Consider the following 21269-nt stretch of genomic DNA (forward strand, 5'->3'; position numbering starts at 1 on the left):
GAAAATTTAAACAATAAAAAATATTGGCGGATGCTATAGGAGTTGCACAATTGATTGAAGAACACAATTTACAGTAAAAATTGACATGATTAAAACCGTTTTCAACTTGCAATAACGACATCTAAGACAAACTTCATTTCAGCTTCTGAAATATTAGGTCCTCCACCAGTTCAGAGTGGAATTCCAATCCAAATGCAAATTCAATCAGTTTAAATATAACGAAAACTTTTTTGTATGTAAATGATCATCGTAAAAGTTGAAGTGTGTAAGAAACAAATCCGTTAAAGTTCAATGACATAAACACGCATTTAGCCAAAATTCAACCATACATATATACTTCAATCTTTTCTCATTAGTACTCATATTTACATACAAATAAAACCTACTAAATTATAACTAACCAACTCAAGATGTCAAATTAGCAAACCAAATTAGGTTATATATTTTCTCAAAATGGTGGGGGTTTTCAATTCCTATTTTCTTACTTCTTTAAGTTCTTTTTTTTTTCTTAGAATATATATAATATCTAACCAAACATAATACAAAAGTTGGTGGACGGTGGAATCATTATCATATCAAACAAACAAGTTGATATATAGAAACCCTAGTTGATGTAGATGTTGATGTTTGGTTAACTTTGATATATATATATATGTTTAACTCCAGTTTGGTTAATTTCCCATCTAACCTTGATTATGATCACCGTAGCTAGAAATTAATTAATTTCATTTCGTCAACTTTTTCTAGCTTCAACTTGAATTTGAACATTGCCGTACTGAACACCCAACCACCTGTGCCCACTGCCTTAGCCTTGTCTTCACCGTCTGTGGATTCTCACCTATATCAGATTTTCCCATGAAACAAACACATCAAAATCTAATAATAATCTCATTGCTTATCCAAATTAAAAATAATAATAATATCTCTTATGCATGATAGATCATATTTTCATTCGGTAATTCGAATTGTAAAAAATATAAGTTCATATTTCCAATAGCAAAAATTAGAAAGTTGTGTTAAATTATTTCACGATTTGATTAATATTAACTCAAAAAAAATATAAAAATTTATCACTTTTTATCAATTTTATCCAATAATTTTTCCAACTATAGACCATTTGAATTGTTTAATTTCAATTTTAATCAAGTCTAATTTAAATAAATTAAGCATAATTTTGCTCATGTGATGGTTATTAAATTTTAGTAATAAAAAAAATGAACCTAATCAATTGATTCAATTGAGCGAACTTACTAAAATTAAAATAATTTCTTTTGGTCCAATTATAATTGATAAAAGTACAAATGGTAAATATTTGAATTTTTTTTGGACCATTATTACGTACCTTTATTAATTTGCATTTTAGTCTAAACTTTATCATATCAAATTACAATATGTAAATACATAAATAATTAACTACATTAACATAAATGTATACCTGGTCCGAACATGGTGTGGGGACTGCCGAGAGGAGACGACGAGTCACAGTCAGACGCCGTGGACGAAGACGGCGTAGCTACGGTGACCGTCTTAGAGAGGGCATGATCGTAGTAGTGTTTATTAACAGCATAATAAAGTCCCAGAGCAGGAAAAGTATCAGACAAGCGTTGATCCATTAATTCCGGCGAGTTAAAACCAAACCCTAATTCAATACACGCCTTGAGTTCATCAAGATCCTCATCGGTAACACTCTTATTCTTCTTTTTCTTACTGTTTCCTTTCCTCCTCAGCCAAGCTTCATCTCGGTAAATATCTGGTGACCAAGAATGCTGCTTGTAAAGAGGCAAAGAACGTTCAAGAAGATGATGATGCGCCGCTCTCCGCAGCGGAGGAGGTGGTGGCACATATTCTTGCTCTTCTTGATCTTGGTCTGGTGATTGATGGATTGGTGACATGTGTGGTTCGGATAGAATGGACATGGCCACAGCCCCGGATGATGTGAAGATGGTGGCCGGAGAGTGTTGCGGCGGAGGCCGGAGGACCTCGCCGGATGGGGAGGTGGAGAGCGCAATGGCTAAAGAAAATGTCAAAAGATAGAGAGAAATGGAGAAGAAAAGGAAATGAGAATATAAGGTGGTGAGGTGGTGGGTGGTGGGGTCCAATATTAAAGACTTGGTTTTGGTTGGTCTATGTCATGATGAGCTGTCGTTTACTTTATTTACAAGTTTTGAGTTTTTTTCTTTGATTTTTCTTACAAGATTTTAGTTACTTGAACTTTAGTTTTATTTTTGTTTTTTGTTTTGGTTCCTTTGAAGATTGATTTATTCTTTTGTTGACAAAGGTTAGGGTTATATGCAAGAACATGCATGATTTGGTCTAATCTTTTGAGAACAAATTTGTTTTCGGTTAATTTGATTAGTTAATCTTAATCTATTTGTTCTTTTACTTTGACTACTATTATTGTAAATTTTGTTAACATGTTATTATTTTTGACTTTGTTATTGGTTTAGTTGTCAAATTAAATTATCCTGAGATTCTTTTCTATATTCTGAATAAAGTGATTAGAAATCATCATTTAGTTAATTTTGTTGAATTTTTTTATATTATTATTTAGAGAAATTTTAAGGTAGATTCAGTCCACCATATCATCTAACACTAAACCTATCAAATTATGACACGTCATTAAAATAATGGCACTATTGTAATATTACTATTCAAAGTGTAAAAAAGTAATAAATAAAATTACGATAGTGCCACTATTTTAATGACATGTCATAATGTGATAGTTTAGTTTGCGAATGACGTGGTAGACTGATAAGTCTATCTAATAATCTCTCATTTACTTATTCCATTTTTTAGGAATTGTTTTCCTCTTTCTTTTGTTATTTTTTATTATATATTATAATTTACTAGTTATTATATAATTTAAATTAAATATCTCATAATATCTTTGTCATTCATTTATTAGATATATTTATGTCTCGCTTGGTAGAGGTGGCCATGGGCCGGGTCAGCCCGTGAACCGGCCCGGAACCACCCGGTCAAATCCGGCCCGGAACCGGACTAAAACCGGCCTGGAACCGTACAAAGGGCGGTTCCGGACCGGTTCTATATTTGTTGAACCGTAAACCGGCGGTTTCGGGTCGGAACCGGCGGTTCAAGAGTCGAATCCGTTGATAAAAAATATATATTATATCTTTATCATATAATTTATTTACTTTTGCAATAAAATATATGTTATATTTGTTTTAGTTAAATTTTTTGTTAATATTTTAATTTTTTTAAAAAAAAAATCTTTATTTTCTTGTAATACTATCTCCGTGAGTTATTTTATTATTAATAATTTTATTTTTAATTTTTTTAAATCGTCCTAAACCGGAACCGAAACCGTCGGGTTATGAACCGTGGCCACCTCTATCGCTTGGTGTAAAATTGTACTATATTTCTTTAAAAAAAAAGAGTTTTGGTAAGTTATTTATTCAAAAAAAAATATCTGTTGTGATAATAATTACTTTAATTTAATTTACTTATTTACTTCAAAGGGATTTAAATTTTTTTATCTTTAATTAATTAAAAATCTAAAACAACCCTCATTAATTAAAATAATTAAATTTAAAAATATTATTGTTTTTGGCCTTGCTTAATCGGAGATAAGTATACTAAAAAAATAAAATTTCTTAAAATCTAAAAAAATAAAATTTCTTAAAATAGTAAAAAAAATTATTTATTTATCTTACATATCCTACTTTCCATAAATTTACATTCCCCTCTCATTTGACTAGAAAAATAATTTTGCTAAGCTAAGCTACTTTATTAGTTAAATAAATAGTTAAAGATAATAAAATATTTAAATTTAATACTATAATTATTGACAAAAATATCTGTGCTAAAAATTTAATGAATTAAAAATGAAAATTCATCTTCCTGAAAATTAATTTTTCGAATATTTTTAAAATATACCCACAATTATTGGAAAACATAGTGTACATGAATTGCTTTTAGGGAATACACTGACGAAGTTAAACACCTCTAAAAAGACTCTCTCTCTCTCTCTCTCTAAATTTGTTCTCTCCCTTCTCTATAGAAAAAACTTCTCTTTTCTTCATTGTTCTAAAGGGTGGGAGAAGATGATTTCTCCGGTTAACCGGAAAATCATCTTCTCTCCGCCCACTTTAATAACTATTGTAGATCTACTATTCTATTCAATAAATTCTTGTTAAAATTTTAGTTTTGATTTGGATATTTGTCTTGTTGCTATTGATTAAATAATGTGGTCTTTTATGTCCCTCCTTTTGTTTATATTTCTTAGATCTCCAAGAACATAGTGTTTGTTGGAGCTTTAGATCAAAAAATTTGTAGATCTAAGAAATAGTGAGAATGTGGAGCTATCTTTTTAGGATCTAAATGAAGATGGAGATCGGAATAGTAGGCTTCAACGGATTCAAGCGTTTCGTCGAGCAAATCGGAAAAGAAACTATCTAAACACCCACTCAACATAATCGTTGTGTTTAAATTTCGGGATCATAAGTCTAGATCGTTCTCTATTTTTCGATTTTTTATAGCTTGTATTTGAATTGTTGCTTATTATTTAATATCTCATATTTTGGAAAGATCATATAGATAACTTTTGTTATATGACTTTCACTTGATGTAATTTTTAATCTTCATAATTGATTCTAGCTTGGGAAAAAAAATTGCTTTTAGGGAATTATATAAAGTTGAACTATCAACTTTTCTGCAAATAAAATATAGAAAATGAACTGAAAAAAATACTATTTATTGTTTTTAGGTAAGTTCTACTTACTTAATATGTTTATCCCAAACAAATGAGCCCTTAAATTGTTAATTCAGGGTCACTTAGACATAAAAAAATTAAATTATTATTTTAGAACTTATGACAAATAGAGTGTTATTTCAGTAGTAATGTTACATAATAGAGAGATTGTTGGAATTTTTTTCTTAATCTCTCCGATATTTTACATTGACTCGTGTCTCTTTGAGCCATTTTAAATTTTAATTTGGACTTCAATTGATTCTAATTTTTTTTTAATAACTTGGATATCCAAACTGTTAGTTTTACACCGTTTCTGGCAATTTAATCATGTTGCAAGTCAATTAAAGTTCTATATTACTGCCTAAAAGTCTAAATATTTTACCAGGCAGCAATATATGGTAATTTTAAGCGGGTGTATAGAAAATCAATTGACACAATGTGTTAATAGAATTGACAAAAAATATTGAACAAATCAGGACATGAACAATCAAATTGTCAAATAAAAGATTAAATTAAAATATAAATTAAAATTTAAAAAAGATGATTATCTGCAAATAGAGATTCTTACCTAGACTTGGTTCTTGAGAAATTCACGGACCAATCCAATTATCGGTTAGAAATTTGATATATCAAATGTTATGTAAATTAGTTTGTTTGAACTAGTCAATAATGAATTTAATTTCTTCCTATAATTAAATTCCTATAAGTAGACTCCTTACACTTACGGGTCAACCCGACGATGATCGAAATATGAACTTTCCCTGAATTTCAAGCTAACAGATATTTAAAGGTAGCAGACATACAACTTCAAAGCGAATCTGTTCGATTATATTCACATTCAAATAGAACATTCCAAAATGAAATGTAATGGTCCAAGATTTTGATCTAATGGTCAAAACAATCTGGGAAAGTTTCTAGTAGCTTCCTTTCGTTAGACTTGAGGAATTTTTTTTATATATCTTGTGATAGCTTATATATGGTCTTATATAGAGACAATGTTAACCATTTTTTTTTAATAAAAGTGTAATCGAGAAATCAGGAATCGCACCCGAGCATTTCAACTAGATTGAGACACTCTTAGCGAATACATCATTTCTGAGCTTCTGTAACCCTTTTGACTCTTTGTAACCGAATTTCTCTATCTATGCAACTATCGTTGGAAAAAAAAAAAAAAATATAAAGAGTATGTTTGAACCTCTTTTTGCTTTAATTTAAATAAATATTTGTATTAAAACTCATAATTGAGAAATAGGGCAAAGAATTTTAAAGGATGAAGTCATAAACAGAAAAGGTTAAAAGATAGAATATTTACGAATATTTATGAATTTATCTAAAAAATCTATATTTTCTGTTGTTTTAGGCCTTAATTTACCATAAAGAAATTGAATTAATGATACTAAACTACACGAATGTTTGTTGCAACCACTTAAGGTGTGAGACTGAGAGGTTCATCATCATCACCCTCTCCTAATTAAAACAAATATGTAAAGGTTTAATGCCTTAAAAGTGGCCATTATTTTTGGTTAAAGTCAATTGTAGCCAATTTTTTAAAACACTAATTTTACGCCATTTAGCTGATCGTTTATTTTTTTTTAAAATATCAAATCTTTTCGATTTGTTTGAATTTTGACCAATTCGTCAATTATTTTTTAATTTTTAAATTTTTTTTAAATGAAAAGTCGTTAGATTTGGTTAAAACTGAAAATATTCAAAAAAAAGTTGATATGTTTTTGAAAATAAATGTGCGATTGGCTAACATTTACACGTACTTATTGAAAAAATGCTAAAATTTGCATTTTCAAAGGTTTGGTTGGAATGGAACTTACCCAAACACATTTGATATTTTTAAGAAATTAGACCATCAATAAGCCGCCAACATTTCGTTCAAATCAAACCGAACCAATTTTATTTTTTAAATCATATCAAACTAAAATTTTGGCTAATTAATTTTTTAATCCGAACCAAATTAGTCGGTTTGCTCAATTTTTTCCACTAAAACTTAACTAAAAACTATTAAAGCAAACCGATCTTAGTCGATTCGATCATGTGTTTTTGCACCAGAATTTAACTAAATTATTTTATGTCCTATGAAAACAACATGAAAATCAATCATGAACTGCATTTGTCGGTTCGGTTCGATTTTTTGCTCCCCTTCTTAAAATTTGTTCATAATTAATTTAGGCTGCTATGATGGGATACGTTACAAAGTTTCATATTAACAATAGCTAAATTAGAAAGACATATAATCTATATAATATGAAATTAAGTTAGATCGTGCTGAATCCATCTGTCCATAATAAAAAGAATGAAAACCACAAAATAATACCTAAACCAATAATTATAGTTGGGTGGCCACCGATTATACATTTATATATAATGAAATCGCTTTCAATACAAGGAAAGAGGTGTCACAAACCCTCATCTTGTTGCCTGCTTTAGCTCTCATTTTTATTGTTTTTTAGTTCATAAAATATTTTGTTGTTATACTTATACAAATCATATATAGGGTTACTGATAAATATAGGAAATATTAAATTAATCAAATCCATGTGTATAATCTTTGTATAGATTAATTTTTATGAAAGTGTGCTGGATTTGCTGATGTAATACATAGTAATTTACCAAAAAACAAATATACTGTAGTTGCCTAGTTGGTTGAATTTTTAACAATTATCATATATATAATTTTTAGATTTGGTTATATTTCTGGAGAAATTCTTAGGTAGACTCGGTCTACCACGTTATCCGTAGACCAAACCTATCACACTATGACACGTCATTAAAATGATGGCAATCTTGTAATATTATTATTCAAAGGTGTAAATAAGTAAAAAACAAATTTACAAGATTGCCATCATTTTAATGACGTGTCATAATGTGATAGGTTAGTCTACGGATGACGTGGTAGACCGAGTCTACATAAGAATTTCTCTATATTTCTGTTACTTGCTCCGGGTTTCCGTTGTATCCATTTAGTGATATATATATGCATCATTGAAAAAGAAAAGGAAATTATCTATCTAAAATTATACTCCCTCCGGTCCATAATATTTATGGCATTTAGCCATTTTACATAAATTAAGAAAATAATAAATATGTCTTGATTTGTGTATAGTTTTACAAAATTGTCCATATTAATTACCACTTGTTTTATGTTTGACTAGTTCTTTTAACCTTACAATGTATTTATTGCTAAGGATAATTTAGGAAAAATAGCAATTAATGCTTTCTTAAAACTCTAATGTGACAAATATTATGGATCAAAAGAAATTCTCAAATGCGACAAATATTATGGACCGGAGGGAGTATTATATTTGTCAATACATATTGTATACTTTTTATTTTTTTAAGTTTGATTCATCGTTCTTTTTAATATTATCAAATATATGTCCTACTCCTTTGGAGCATGGCTAACCGACATGTATAAAATTTATCATGTTTGGTGTGTACAACATAGTGTCATATTAACAAACAATAAATCATAAATATATTTTATGATATTTAAAAATTGTTGACCAAATTAGCCTAATTTAAAGATATAATCTTAAATTTAATGATCTAATGAATAATATTTATTACTTGTGGCAATATTTTTTAATTATTATTAAGTTCAATAAATCAAAATTAATTTAATTTGATTTTGCTCATATGAGGAAGTGACTCGAATAGCTATTTATTAGATAAAATATCTTAAAAAACACCCATTTTCAGCCTTTTTTAATTATATTATGGCATTATAAAATCGTCAAGTTTGTCTAAATCAGCACCTTCCATTTTTCAATTATATCCAATTTAATAAATTGAGTTATTTTCTACTAAAAAAAAATAAAAAAAACTATTGTGAATGATTATTTGAACTCTTTGCCACTCAAAACATTCAAAATAAGTGACTTTTTTTGAAATTTTTTCAAATAAAACAAGATCAATTTAATATTTGAGGCTACAATTGGATAAATAGACGATTTTATAAGGTCAATATATATTTCAAAAGAGACTAAAAGGGGTTTTTTTAAGATATTTTACTTATTTATGAAAAATAAATTTACTTAATTGAATGAAGAAAAGATCAATAAACAAAAATAAGTGTAAATTAAAAAAATAATTGAAACGTGTTTTTTAATTACAACACCAAATTTAAAACGTGGAAAATTAGTCAATTGGAGTGCCGAACTTTTTTTTTCTTCAAAAACTGATGACGTGACTGCCGGAATAGTATATTTTTAGTGCCACGTTAACGTTTTCTCAATAGAAAATAACTCGTTGTTGTGATTTTCCGAAATATGAAAATTAGTGACCGATTTTGTTAAGTTTGACAATTTATTTTTTATTTGTAATCATGTTAAAAATTCGTGACTTCTTTTGAAATTTATCCAAAAATACCATTTAATAGGTTACATGAATAAAATTAATAATTGAAATAAATATTATTTAAACATACTATAAATATTATAAGGAAGTGTATTTATTTTTTTCGAAACAAAGGAAATGCATTATTTAGGTGCAAATTGCTTGCTTCTTGAGGCTACTCAAAGATTATTATTATTGGTGACGTACATTAAACTTACACTAAAATAAGATTTTTCTTTAACTTCATACTGAATGCTTATTTTACGTGACTGCCGGCGTAAAGCAATGGGGCCATATATGAATTCAATCAAACAGATTTAAATAAGAGAAAATTAGAAAAAATACTCTATTTTTGAAAATAATATAATTTCCTACCTCAACAAGGAAAAGATAGAGAAAATATCTCACCATTTTAATATTTTTATTTTTTTTACTCTAACACCTATTTATATTATAATTATACCTACCTTTTATTATTATTTTACTCTAACCATATTTTTTCTACTCTTAAGTGACAACTGTCACTTATTTTCTTTTTTTCTCTCTCCTTTTCTCTTTCTTCTCCATTCCTTTTCTTCTTTTTCTCTGTTCTTTTTTTTTTCGCCATTCTTTTTCTTTATTTTCTTCTTCTTCTTTATTCCTTCTTCATTTTTGTTCTATTCTTCTTCATCGTTAATTCATCATTCCGCCGTCGTTCCGCCATCATTCCGCTGCTGCTCAGCCGTTTTTCATATTCAATTTTAGCGTTTTTTTCTCGACTCGTGGTGATTAATACGATTTGTTTAACTTTCAGATCTAAATAAATTACTCTTGAATTTTTTTCAATTTTAGATCTAAAAATCTGCATTAAAAACGTTTTTATACATTAAAAATGATTTTCTGAAAAAAAACTGCTTCTGATTATCATATGAGTATCATCACTGCATTATCATGCAAGTATCATAACACTGCAGAAAAAATCAATTTTTTTATTAAAAACAGTGTCTGATTATCATGTTATTATCATATCGTTATCATAACATTAATTATATGATTATGATAAGGTTATGATAATGCAAATGTACGATAATGATAATAGTATGATAATGTTTTTATGATAATATAATGATAAACTTATAACAGCATGATAATATGATACTTACATGGAAATTTTTTTATAAAAATAGTGTCATATGATAATGTTTTATCATATGATAACGAGATGATAATATTTATGGTACATATATGATAATATCTATGATAATGTATGGTAAAATAGTGTCTGATTATCATGTCGTTATCATAACACTGGAATATGATAATTAGATGATAATGAATTATGATAAGGTTATGATAACTGGATGATAATGTACGTGAAATTAGAATTACAAAAAGATTCATGACACCAGTATGATAATCAGATGATAATAAAATAATAAAATTATGATAATAGTATGATAATATGATACCTATATGTAAAAAAATTACAGAAAAATTATGATAATGAGATGATAATGTAAATATAATATGATGCCTGTATGAAAAAAATAATTACAAAAAAATTATGATAATGAGATGATAATGTGAAGATAATAGTATGATAATATGATACATGTATGAAAAAAACAATTACAAAAAAATTATGATAATAAGATGATAAGGTGAAGATAATAGTATGATAATATGACCTTATTATACTTCATTATCATAATATTTTCTTCACATTATCATCCCGTTATCATAATTTTTATGTATTTTTTTTTCATATAGGTATCATATTATCATACTGTTATCATAATTTTATTATTATGTCGTTGTCATAACATTATCATTTAGGTACAATAATACATTATCATCTCGGTATCATATGATTATATTATGATAACGAGATGATAATACAGTGGTAACAACATGATAATCAATTTTTTTGTAGAAAATCTTTTTTATACAGTGTTATGATAACAACATGATAATACAGTGATACTCATATGATAATAAGAGACTGTTTTTTTTATAAAAAATCAATTTTTCTGCAGTGTTATGATAATCATATGATAATCAGATGCTGTTTTTTTTGCAGAAAATCGTTTTTTGTGCAGAAAATCGTTTTTTTCATCATAACATCGTTTTTCATGCAGATTTTTAGATCTAAAATTGAAAAAAAAATCAAGAGTAATTTATTTAGATCTGAATGTTATAAAAATCGCAATAATCACATGAATTAAAGAAAAATTTGCTAAAATAAAATATGAAAGAACAATGCAGTGACGGTGGAGCGATGGAGAAACGGCGGCGGAGCGATGAAGGAACGAAGAAAAAAGAAAGAAAATGAAGAAGAAAAAAAGAAATAAAGAAGAAGAAGAAAATTGACGAAGAAAAAAAAATAGAGAAGAAGAAGAAGAAGAGAGAGGAGAGAGGAGAGAGAAAAAAAAGAAAAAGTCATATAAAAATGACAGTTGTTATATGCTAAGAGTAAGAAAATATAATTAGAGTAAAAAATTAAAGAAAAGTAGGTATAATTATAATATAAACATGCTTTAGAGTAAAAAAATAAAAGCATTAAAATGATGAGGTATTTTCTTTATCTTTTTCTTATTGAGGTAGGAAATCAAATTATTTTAAAAAATAGAGTATTATCTTAATCTTCCCTTTAAATAAAGAGGAGTACTTGTTAAGAAGTATCAAAATTCTTTTTAAATTGTTAAATTGCAGGAATAATGGCGCCAAAAAAAAAAAAAATACAGTAAGTTTTTAAACATATATTCAAAACAATTAAAAATCATACATTTGTACCAATTTAACTAATTTATTAAAAAACTTTTTATTATCTTTAAATCGATTTAATTATATTTAATGATGTTGCTAAATTGGCATAATTTTTATTAAAATCAGGTGGAATCTTAATTTCAATTTATTTTTTCTCTATTTTTTTAAAATTACACATTGACCAATTTTTTTAGAAATCTAACAGCATGACAATTCCAACTTAAGCAACTCATTATTTTGGGCCAGTTTTCTTATCAAGACCCATCAGTTTGTAACTATGTGCGTCAATAATTATGTGTAAAACAAGAATTTTTTTATTAAACTCCCCCTAAACCTCCACTAATGGATCTTTTTCTCTTAGAATCAATTGCCAACTCACCCTCATTGCCATCAGCCAAACTGGGAATTTCAATATTTGAATTAATTTGATTAGGTCTTCTAGTCTCCCTAACCATTAATTCTGAAGATTCTACATCCTATAACTTAACTTCCGCGGCCGTTTCTCCGACTACTAATTGACGGCAAATAAATAAGTGAAACTCAAATTCCACGGACCATCATTGATCACCCTTCGCTTTATCATGCTCGTGATAAAATTGAAACAAGAACAGATTGGGTGCCACCTCTGTTATACAAACTCCCTTCACCGATTTTCAAATAGGAGGTAAAACCGTTTTGACGATAGTACAATTAATGTTTTTATCCTTTACTCGTGCCCTTTACTGATATGTTGCGCTTGCCATCCTGTATGTCGTGGGTGCGAATAAGCTTCTGTAATCCAAGAAAATTAAAAACTCAATTTTTATTAGAAGACTCTGAATTGATTTAATTATAAGTGTGTCGTGGGTGCGAATTGATCATTCATCTTTTTTTTATAAATGCTTAAATAAAATTATCGAAATTAATAAAATTAACAGACTGAACTATCAGAGTGATTTTTTTTAGAAATATTTTTAATTAATTTAATTATAATTATGGATAGGTAAAACTATTTTTTCAAAAAAAATAATCTTCTTTTATGCTTTTTTTATATAGCATATGGATGCACTAATATTTTATTTCATCCAAGGGATATCACAGTCTCTAAATCTAAGAGTCGAGTCAATTAAGTCACACTTAACTATTTTAATCAATTGGAAATATTTTTCTCTTTTTCTCAAAAAAGAAAAGGAAATATTACTCTCTAATTTAATTTAATTAATCCCCAAATAGAATTAATCATCAAGATCCATAAATGCATTTATTTTGCACAATTTGGAAATTAGTTAATCTAACATTTAAAAATGTCATTCTCAATTGATTAAAATTACAAAGTATAAGTTAATTGCTATTTCATTTTAATAAACTTCAAATAATTAAAAATAACAAATGATATAAATAGAGCGTTTTACATTTAAACATTAAATGATTCACATATATGCGTATATATCTGATCTACTACATGTGTCAATTATCTACTGTCTGATAAAAATGAGTGTCTAATTCTGCTATATACATTTTGCAAACGATCGAGAATCAAGATTACCCTCTTATGGCCAAAACCAATCGTGATGTACAAGACAAGTTCAACGATGTTTCCAAGTATAGTAAACCCTAAAAACATAAGAAAACTAATGCTTATGACTTATGAGTTAGGAGTAAGCAAAACAATCGGTTTATCATTTTTTTGGATTTATTTAGTTAGGAGTTCTAAAAATTCAATCAATCGAATTTACTCAATGTGTTTTATTTAGTTTTTGTAAATATTCTTATATTTAGTCGGATTGATAAAATTAACTGCATAATCCAGCCATTACGGTTATATCTTTTTAAAATTTTAATTAATTGGTGAATTTGATTAAAAAAATTAAAGATATATATTCGATTAATTTAATTACGCGTAATTCAATTTGATTTTAATCGAACCGACGGGATGCTCAGCCCGGCTAATACCAGCTTGCTTGCACGTTATATTCAATCTTAACCAATGTATTTGAACTTATTGCTTGATCCTATACTTTGCTTTGCTTTCCTCACCAATAAACGGAATATACTTTAAGCTTTGTCTTTATATATTTCTCTTTTGTTTCAAGCTTTTCTCTGAATAATACCTCACGAGTTACCTACAAATGGGGAACTATATTTCCATTAATACTGTCTACAGAAAAAGAAAAGCTGTGCCTATAGAAACTACATTCAAGCTTCCATCTCCATTGCCATCTTGGCCACCAGGTAACTTAATTTCTTTACTTCAAACTCCATCTCCAATATCCTTTTGTTTTGTTAATTAGATCAGAACTGCCCTCAATCACTATTTTGAGCTCGAAACTCTAGAATCGCTAGTTATTTTTGATAATTGGGGAGGGAGAGTTTTTGTGGGAGGAATCGAACCCCACGACTTAGTAATTTACTGTTCGCGTCTATATCATTTGAGATATAGCTCATTGGTTAGAATCGCTAAATTATATTGCATAAAATTTATAGAGTTCTAATTCTAACATTTCATGTTCATTTTAAAAATACTTCAGAAAATTCCCAAATTTAATATGATAATATTGTTCATTGCTTATAATTGGCTTATTGACATGACAAATGTTTTTTAAATATTCTAATTCAGATGGCACATCTTTAAAATTAGATCAAAAATACCTTTTTTAAAATAAAAATTGAAATGACCTTAAATAAATAAATTAACTTTTTAAAATAATTCGAAAGTCCAGCAACTCCCAATGCATTTGACCGTAATTTTAGCAGTTGCACATAGTTTCTCCATTTTTTTTAAGGTCCTTTAATTTTCGTTTGAACATTTCTTTTCCATGTAACATAGTCACTGCTTAGTATATTTATGAGGTAAGGGACATATAATACCCCTAACATTTGGAGTAAGGATCACCTATGCTCTCATGTTTCGTAAAGATGCAAAAATGCCACTAAAGTTTTTAAACAGATTCCTTTAGACCCTCACACGTAACACTATATCCCTGTTATACGTTAATGGCCTAAACCAATTTATTTAAAAACTTTAGTAGCCTTATTGCACTTTTTTGAACCTTAAGGATATAAGTGATTCTTAATTCAAACATTAAGGGCAAATTTGATCCTTTTTTCTATATATACTCATTGATTTTCATTTACGTTTGTTGATTCTCCATAGGTAATGGTTTTGGAAATGGAATTATTGATCTTGGAGGATTACAAGTTTGTCAAATATCATCTCTTAACAAAATTTGGTCTACTCATGAAGGTGGACCAGATAATCTTGGTGCTTCTTTTTTTGATCCTTCACAAATCCCCCAAGGATACTTTATGTTGGGTTGTTACAGCCAATCCAATAATAGACCACTTCACGGTTGGGTTCTCGCCGGAAAAGATAATACAAACGGAGCATTAAAGCAACCGATTGATTACACTCTAGTCTATAGCAGCGAATCTTTGAAAATCAAGCAAGATGGAATTGGCTATATTTGGCAACCAAATCCACCTGATGGTTACAAATCCGTCGGCCTTGTCGTTACTAATTCTCCTGTCAAACCATCCTTGGAAAAAATCCGTTGCGTTAGGTCAGAATTCACCGATCTCTGCGAGAAGGATAATTGGATCTGGGGACAAAGCAAGCAAATTGATCCAAATGGTTTTAATATTTTCAGTTTGAGACCTAGCATTAGAGGGACTCGAGCTATGGGTGTTTCTGTGGGCGCTTTTGCCGCTGAAAATGGAAATTCGAGTACGGATCCTGTTTCATTATCCTGCTTAAAGAATCTCAATAAAAATCTATCTTCCATGCCGAATGAAAATCAAATCCAGGCAGTTTTTCGGACATACTCCCCAATCATATATTTCCATCCTGACGAAGAATTTCTTTCATCTTCCGTCAATTGGTATTTCAACAACGGAGCATTGTTATATAAGAAAGGACAAGAATCAAATCCTGTCAGGATCGAAACAAACGGCTCAAATCTTCCTCAGGATGGCGTAAACGACGACGTATACTGGCTAGACTTACCCGTAGACGAAAAAGCCAAAGAACGAGTTAAACGAGGCGATTTACAAGAATCTGAAGTGTATTTACATATCAAGCCAATGTTCGGAGCAACTTTCACGGACATAGCTATCTGGGTTTTCTGTCCTTTTAACGGTCCGGCCAAGGCTAAAATCGAGATTTTCAATATTTCATTAGGAAAAATCGGGGAACATGTCGGCGATTGGGAGCATATAACATTAAGGATTAGCAATTTCAACGGCGAATTACAGAGTGTATATTTCTCAGAACACAGTAGAGGAACTTGGGTTAATGCATCAGAACTTGAATTTCAGAATGGAAATAAATTCGTCGCCTATTCTTCATTGCACGGTCACGCTATGTATTCAAAACCAGGGTTGGTTTTACAGGGCAATAATGGAATCGGAATAAGAAATGATACTGCAAATAGTAAGAAGTTTTTGGATACTGGAGCAAAATTTTCTACTGTTGCAGGCTTGGATATTGTTGAACCGCCGTGGATTAATTTCTTCAGAAAATGGGGTCCGAAAATTAATTATGATATTGGCGACGAGATCAAGAAAGTTGAAAAATTGTTGCCGGGAAAACTTAAATCTGCCTTTGAAAAATTTGTGAATGGGTTGCCGAATGAAGTTCTTGGTGAAGAAGGGCCTACTGGACCTAAAGTGAAAGCTAATTGGACTGAAGATGAAGCTTGACTTGTTCTTGGATCATACACGTGTCTCACTCTTTATTTTATTTTGGCTTAATTGCAAATTAATATACAAACTTTGCTCTAATTTACAATTAAAATACGAACTTTAAAACTTGTTAATTATCACACCAAAATTCATTTTTAGTACATTGGTACACCGACCAATCATGCAACAACACGTGATTGTATATTATAATGTCCATATTAGTGTTTTTCGAGTTTGGTGAACCAATTTGCCAAAAAATAAAAATTGATTTGATAATTACCAAAATTTAAATTTCGTGTTGTAATTGCAGATTAGGGTAAATTTTTTATATTAATTAATCCACTTTTTTAAATTTGCATTAATAAGATTAATCGTTCAAAAATACATAATTTAAATGTGTGATAATTCTTTTAAAAGAAATCAAAATATTTCATTGGGCCTCGCTCGTTGGTTAGATATAAGGAAGTTAAGGTTCAAACTACCATTTAACTAGAAAAATGATTTTTTCTATTAAAATCTAACTAAATTTTATTTCTATAGTTAAATGGATGTAAAGGACAACAATATTTCATAAATTAAATTACTTTAATATACAAATATTATTATCTTTAATATTCAATGAATAAAAAAAAACATAATGCCTCAAAAAAAAAACATAAAACTTCATGGGAAGTTAAAACGTAAACAATCAGATATATTAACTATTTTTCAGACAATGACTTCTTGAATAATTATTTTTCCGAAAATATTCCGAAAAATATACAAGGTTGAACCAAATAAATTGATTTTTAAAAGTCTCATCACCGACAATTAAATATGATTATGGGTTTGCATACTTGATTGGCCTGTTCGCTTTAGGCCGAGTTTAGACAATTAATTTTCTAAAGCACTATCAAGTCAATAAAAGTTCAGCTTTTATGGACGGGTTTGGACTTTCATTATCATAAAAAAAATGGTTAATTCTTAAAAAAATCACGAACTTTACATGAATTTTTATTTTAATCATGAACTTTAAAAGTTGTCATTTAAAGGCACGAACTTTCATTTTGTTTCAAATCTATCGCCAAAGTAAAATCCGGTGTATTTTATCGAACCAAAAATTCCTAATCCTATATACTCTAACTAAAAGATAATAAGATTTAATGTCGATTTATAATTTGCGTCTTTCATTAATAGTTTATTGAAAAATTTAGTCAACAAAAATACACTGAAATGATAGATCTGAAATAAAATGAAAGTTCGTGCCTTTAAATGGCAACTTTTAAAGGTCATGATTAAAATGAAACTTCGTGTAAAGTTCGTAATTTTTTTAGGAATTAACCCTAAAAAAAGGATTAGGATTCCCTCATGTTCATTTGAACATGAGAGGTCATGTTCATTAAATCTACACCATTCATTACAAAATGAATGGTGTAGATCAAAAAAGTCCAAATTTAGTTAAATTAATCTACATCATCCATTTTATAATGAATGGTGTAGATTAGTGAACATGACCTATCATGTTCAAATGAACATGAGAGAATCCCAATCCTAAAAAAAATTGTAATAAATCCAAAATGTTTTTATCCAAATCCTTCTAAAATATAAAGTTGAATATAAATATGAGGTTTGAACCAAATTCAGACTTAATTTAAACTCGCATTAAATGCGAGCCTGCCCAAACCCAGCACATAACATGTCTACCGACAATTTATTTGACTCCTAAATCTAATTTGAAAGATAATAAGAGCTTTTTCTCCTCTAACTATACATTACTATGCACAATAGACAAAAGCCAAGAAAAGAAGAGCACAATAATGATTATGAAAATGAAATTCATTTTCTTTGGCATTTTGCACATTAATATGAAGAAAAACATGGTTGTAAAAGATTGTGAGGCTAACATTGGCCGGCTAGCTTGCAAATCATATCCATATATCCATCCTCCAATTCAATATCTATTAATTTCTTCAATTAGCTTTGCTTGTCTCACCCATAAACACATTTTATTCAATTAGATATTGTTTTTTATATACAAAAATATATTGTTTCCCTTTTTGTCTTCTAAATTTTTCTTAGAACACCAAGTAGCTAAATATGGGGAATTTTCTTTCCAACTCCAAGGAAACAAAAGCATTGCCTATTGATACCTCATTCAAGCTTCCCTCTTCATTGCCATCTTGGCCACCAGGTTTATTACCTTACTTTACTCTATATGTTCATTGCTATAATCTAGAGATCATTGTGTTAGAAATAATTATAGAACTAGTCTGAATTTTTGAATGAATTGGTTATGTAATGTTGTATTAGATTTTATGTGATCTACAGTCTAGAGTTTGATTTTTAACAATTCTCATTTGATTGATTATTGGCGACCGATGATTAATTAAATATATAAAACAAAGTGAATTTACATTTTTTTCATACTTCAAATTTGATGGACATTCGAGTGTAGAATGTGTTACAGATAAATATAAAATTATTGTTGGAATCTTACCTAACTGTTAATAAATTTTGGAAGTTATTAAACTTTCAAATTATTTTATTTTAGTCATGAAACTTTGGTTTATTTTACATGACAAAAATGAAATAATTTAAAAATTTAGTGGCATCCGAAATCAATTGAATTTTGGGTTAATTGGTTATTTAAGTGTAAAACCATGCATTAAGCCAAAACTCTGCGAAAACATAAATGTTAATCTAAGTCTTATATATTTAAGCTTATCCATTTCAGGTGAAGGATTTGGAAATGGAACTATCGATCTTGGAGGATTACAAGTATGTCAAATATCATCTTTTAACAAAATTTGGTCAATTCAAGAAGGTGGACCAGATAATCTTGGTGCTTCTTTTTTTGATCCTTCACAAATCCCACAAGGATTCTTCATGTTAGGTTCTTACAGCCAGTCCAACAACAGACAACTTTCCGGTTGGGTTCTCGCCGCAAAAGATAACGAAAACGGAGCATTAAAGCAACCGATTGATTACACTCTAGTCTTTAGCAGCGAATCTTTAAAAATCAAGCAAGATAGAATTGGCTATATTTGGCTACCAACACCTCCTGATGGTTACAAATCTGTCGGCCTTGTCGTCACTAATTCTCCCGAGAAACCTTCGACGGAAAAAGTCCGATGCGTTCGATCAGATTTCGTAGATCAATGCGAGACAGATAGTTGGATATGGGGATCAAAAGAGCAAATTGATCCAAATGGTTTTAATATTTTCAGTCTGAGGCCAAGCATTAGAGGGACTCAAGCTATGGGTGTTTCTGTCGGCACTTTCGTCGCTAAAAATGGAAATTCTGATTCTCCTATTTCATTATCTTGTTTAAAGAATACCAATAACAATCTCTCTTTTATGCCTAATAAAAATCAAATTCAGGAAATTTTTCAGGCATACGCTCCGATGATCTATTTTCATCCCGACGAGGCATATTTCACATCTTCTGTCAATTGGTACTTTAGCAACGGAGCGTTGCTTTACAAAAAAGGCGACGAGTCTAACCCTGTCAAAATCGAACCGAACGGTTCAAACCTTCCACAAGGCGGTTCAAACGACGGCTCATACTGGCTAGACCTTCCTGAAGATATTAAAGCCAAAGAATTAATCAAGAAAGGCAATTTACAAGAAACCGAAGTTTATTTACATGTCAAGCCAATGTTCGGAGCAACATTCTCCGATATAGCAATTTGGTTTTTCTACCCTTTCAACGGTCCGGCCAAGGCTAAAATTGACCGTATTAATTTACCCTTAGGAATGATAGGACAACATGTTGGTGACTGGGAACATATGACATTAAGGGTTAGCAATTTTAACGGCGAATTACGGAGTGTGTTTTTTTCTCAGCATAGTGGAGGTTCTTGGGTTACCGCATCAGAACTTGAGTTCCAAAATGGTAACAGAATTGTCGGTTACTCGTCGTTGAACGGTCACGCTATGTATTCTAAACCAGGACTAGTTTTACAGGGGAGAAATGGAATAGGATTGAGGAATGATACTGTGAAAAGTGACAAGGTTTTGGATACCGGAGCGAAGTTTTCGGTAGTGGCTGCGGATTATTTAGGTGCGGGTGTTGTTGTTGAGCCGCCGTGGGTGAACTATTTGAGAAAATGGGGTCCGAATATTAGTTATGAAATTGATGGTGAGATCAAGAAAGTGGAAAAAACATTGGCTGGAGGACTTAAATCAGGTTTCGAAAAAGTTGTCAGGATCCTGCCGAGGGAAATTTTGGGGGAAGAAGGGCCTACGGGTCCTAAATTAAAAGCAAGCTGGACTGGAGATGAACGTTGAATCATAATCAGAATATACATCGCCATGCTCTGCTTTTAATCTGTGTGAATTAAATTGTAGTAATATTAATATTGGACCTTATGCAAATCACTAGTTCATGATATATTGATATGTTCATACGAATGGTTATTACCCTGTGCATTACTAAATCTCTGCCCTTCATTTTAATTTGATACCGGAACTTCAATTAGTATTATAGCAGGATTGTAAAATTAAGGATTATTTATATATAAATTCACGAATTATATGTTTTTATAGTATAATCATGTTTAATAAAGGCCTAATGTCTTAAAAAATCCTGACCTTTCATCCGCTTTTCAATTCTACCCTGACGTTGCAAATCAGTCAATTTTACCCTATTTTGTATTTTTTCATTTCAATTGTACCCTAAAGCATAAAATTGATCTTCTTTTTATTTGGCAATAATTCTCTAAATTGATCCTTTTTGCATTAGATTAACTTTTTATATTAAATTGACCATTTTTAAAGAATTCTTTTGAATTTTTATCAAATAAATAAAAGTCAACATGGTACAATT

General features: G+C 29.5%; 3 protein-coding genes across 3 annotated transcripts; 2 read left to right on the forward strand and 1 right to left on the reverse strand.

Moving 5' to 3' along the window:
- Nucleotides 1–281: 281 nt before the first annotated feature.
- On the reverse strand, nucleotides 282–2127 carry LOC126657561 (uncharacterized). Its single transcript, XM_050352267.2, has 2 exons — nucleotides 1436–2127; nucleotides 282–838 (listed from the first exon to the last, which is right to left on the reverse strand). Exons 1-2 carry the CDS (start codon nucleotides 1914–1916, stop codon nucleotides 750–752), a joined length of 570 nt encoding a protein of 189 aa, XP_050208224.1. The 5' UTR covers nucleotides 1917–2127; the 3' UTR covers nucleotides 282–749.
- An 11727-nt stretch (nucleotides 2128–13854) lies between these two features.
- On the forward strand, nucleotides 13855–16561 carry LOC126654896 (hypothetical protein At1g04090-like). Its single transcript, XM_050348893.2, has 2 exons — nucleotides 13855–14014; nucleotides 14937–16561. Exons 1-2 carry the CDS (start codon nucleotides 13912–13914, stop codon nucleotides 16478–16480), a joined length of 1647 nt encoding a protein of 548 aa, XP_050204850.1. The 5' UTR covers nucleotides 13855–13911; the 3' UTR covers nucleotides 16481–16561.
- Nucleotides 16562–18274: 1713 nt separating this feature from the next.
- Nucleotides 18275–20880, forward strand: LOC126657603 (hypothetical protein At1g04090-like). Its single transcript, XM_050352312.2, has 2 exons — nucleotides 18275–18632; nucleotides 19176–20880. Exons 1-2 carry the CDS (start codon nucleotides 18539–18541, stop codon nucleotides 20729–20731), a joined length of 1650 nt encoding a protein of 549 aa, XP_050208269.1. The 5' UTR covers nucleotides 18275–18538; the 3' UTR covers nucleotides 20732–20880.
- The last annotated feature ends 389 nt before the right edge of the window (nucleotides 20881–21269 follow it).

Source organism: Mercurialis annua, linkage group LG7, assembly GCF_937616625.2.
Source record: "Mercurialis annua linkage group LG7, ddMerAnnu1.2, whole genome shotgun sequence".
NCBI classification, from domain to species: Eukaryota; Viridiplantae; Streptophyta; class Magnoliopsida; order Malpighiales; family Euphorbiaceae; genus Mercurialis; species Mercurialis annua.

Coding starts and splice junctions, on each gene's coding strand:
- LOC126657561 (XM_050352267.2), bottom strand. CDS start 1,916: ATGTCCATTCTATCCGAACCACACATGTCACCAATCCATCAATCACCA. Junction 839..1,435: donor CCACACCATGTTCGGACCAG/GTATACATTTAT, acceptor AATCTGATATAG/GTGAGAATCCACAGACGGTG.
- LOC126654896 (XM_050348893.2), top strand. CDS start 13,912: ATGGGGAACTATATTTCCATTAATACTGTCTACAGAAAAAGAAAAGCT. Junction 14,015..14,936: donor ATTGCCATCTTGGCCACCAG/GTAACTTAATTT, acceptor GATTCTCCATAG/GTAATGGTTTTGGAAATGGA.
- LOC126657603 (XM_050352312.2), top strand. CDS start 18,539: ATGGGGAATTTTCTTTCCAACTCCAAGGAAACAAAAGCATTGCCTATT. Junction 18,633..19,175: donor ATTGCCATCTTGGCCACCAG/GTTTATTACCTT, acceptor TATCCATTTCAG/GTGAAGGATTTGGAAATGGA.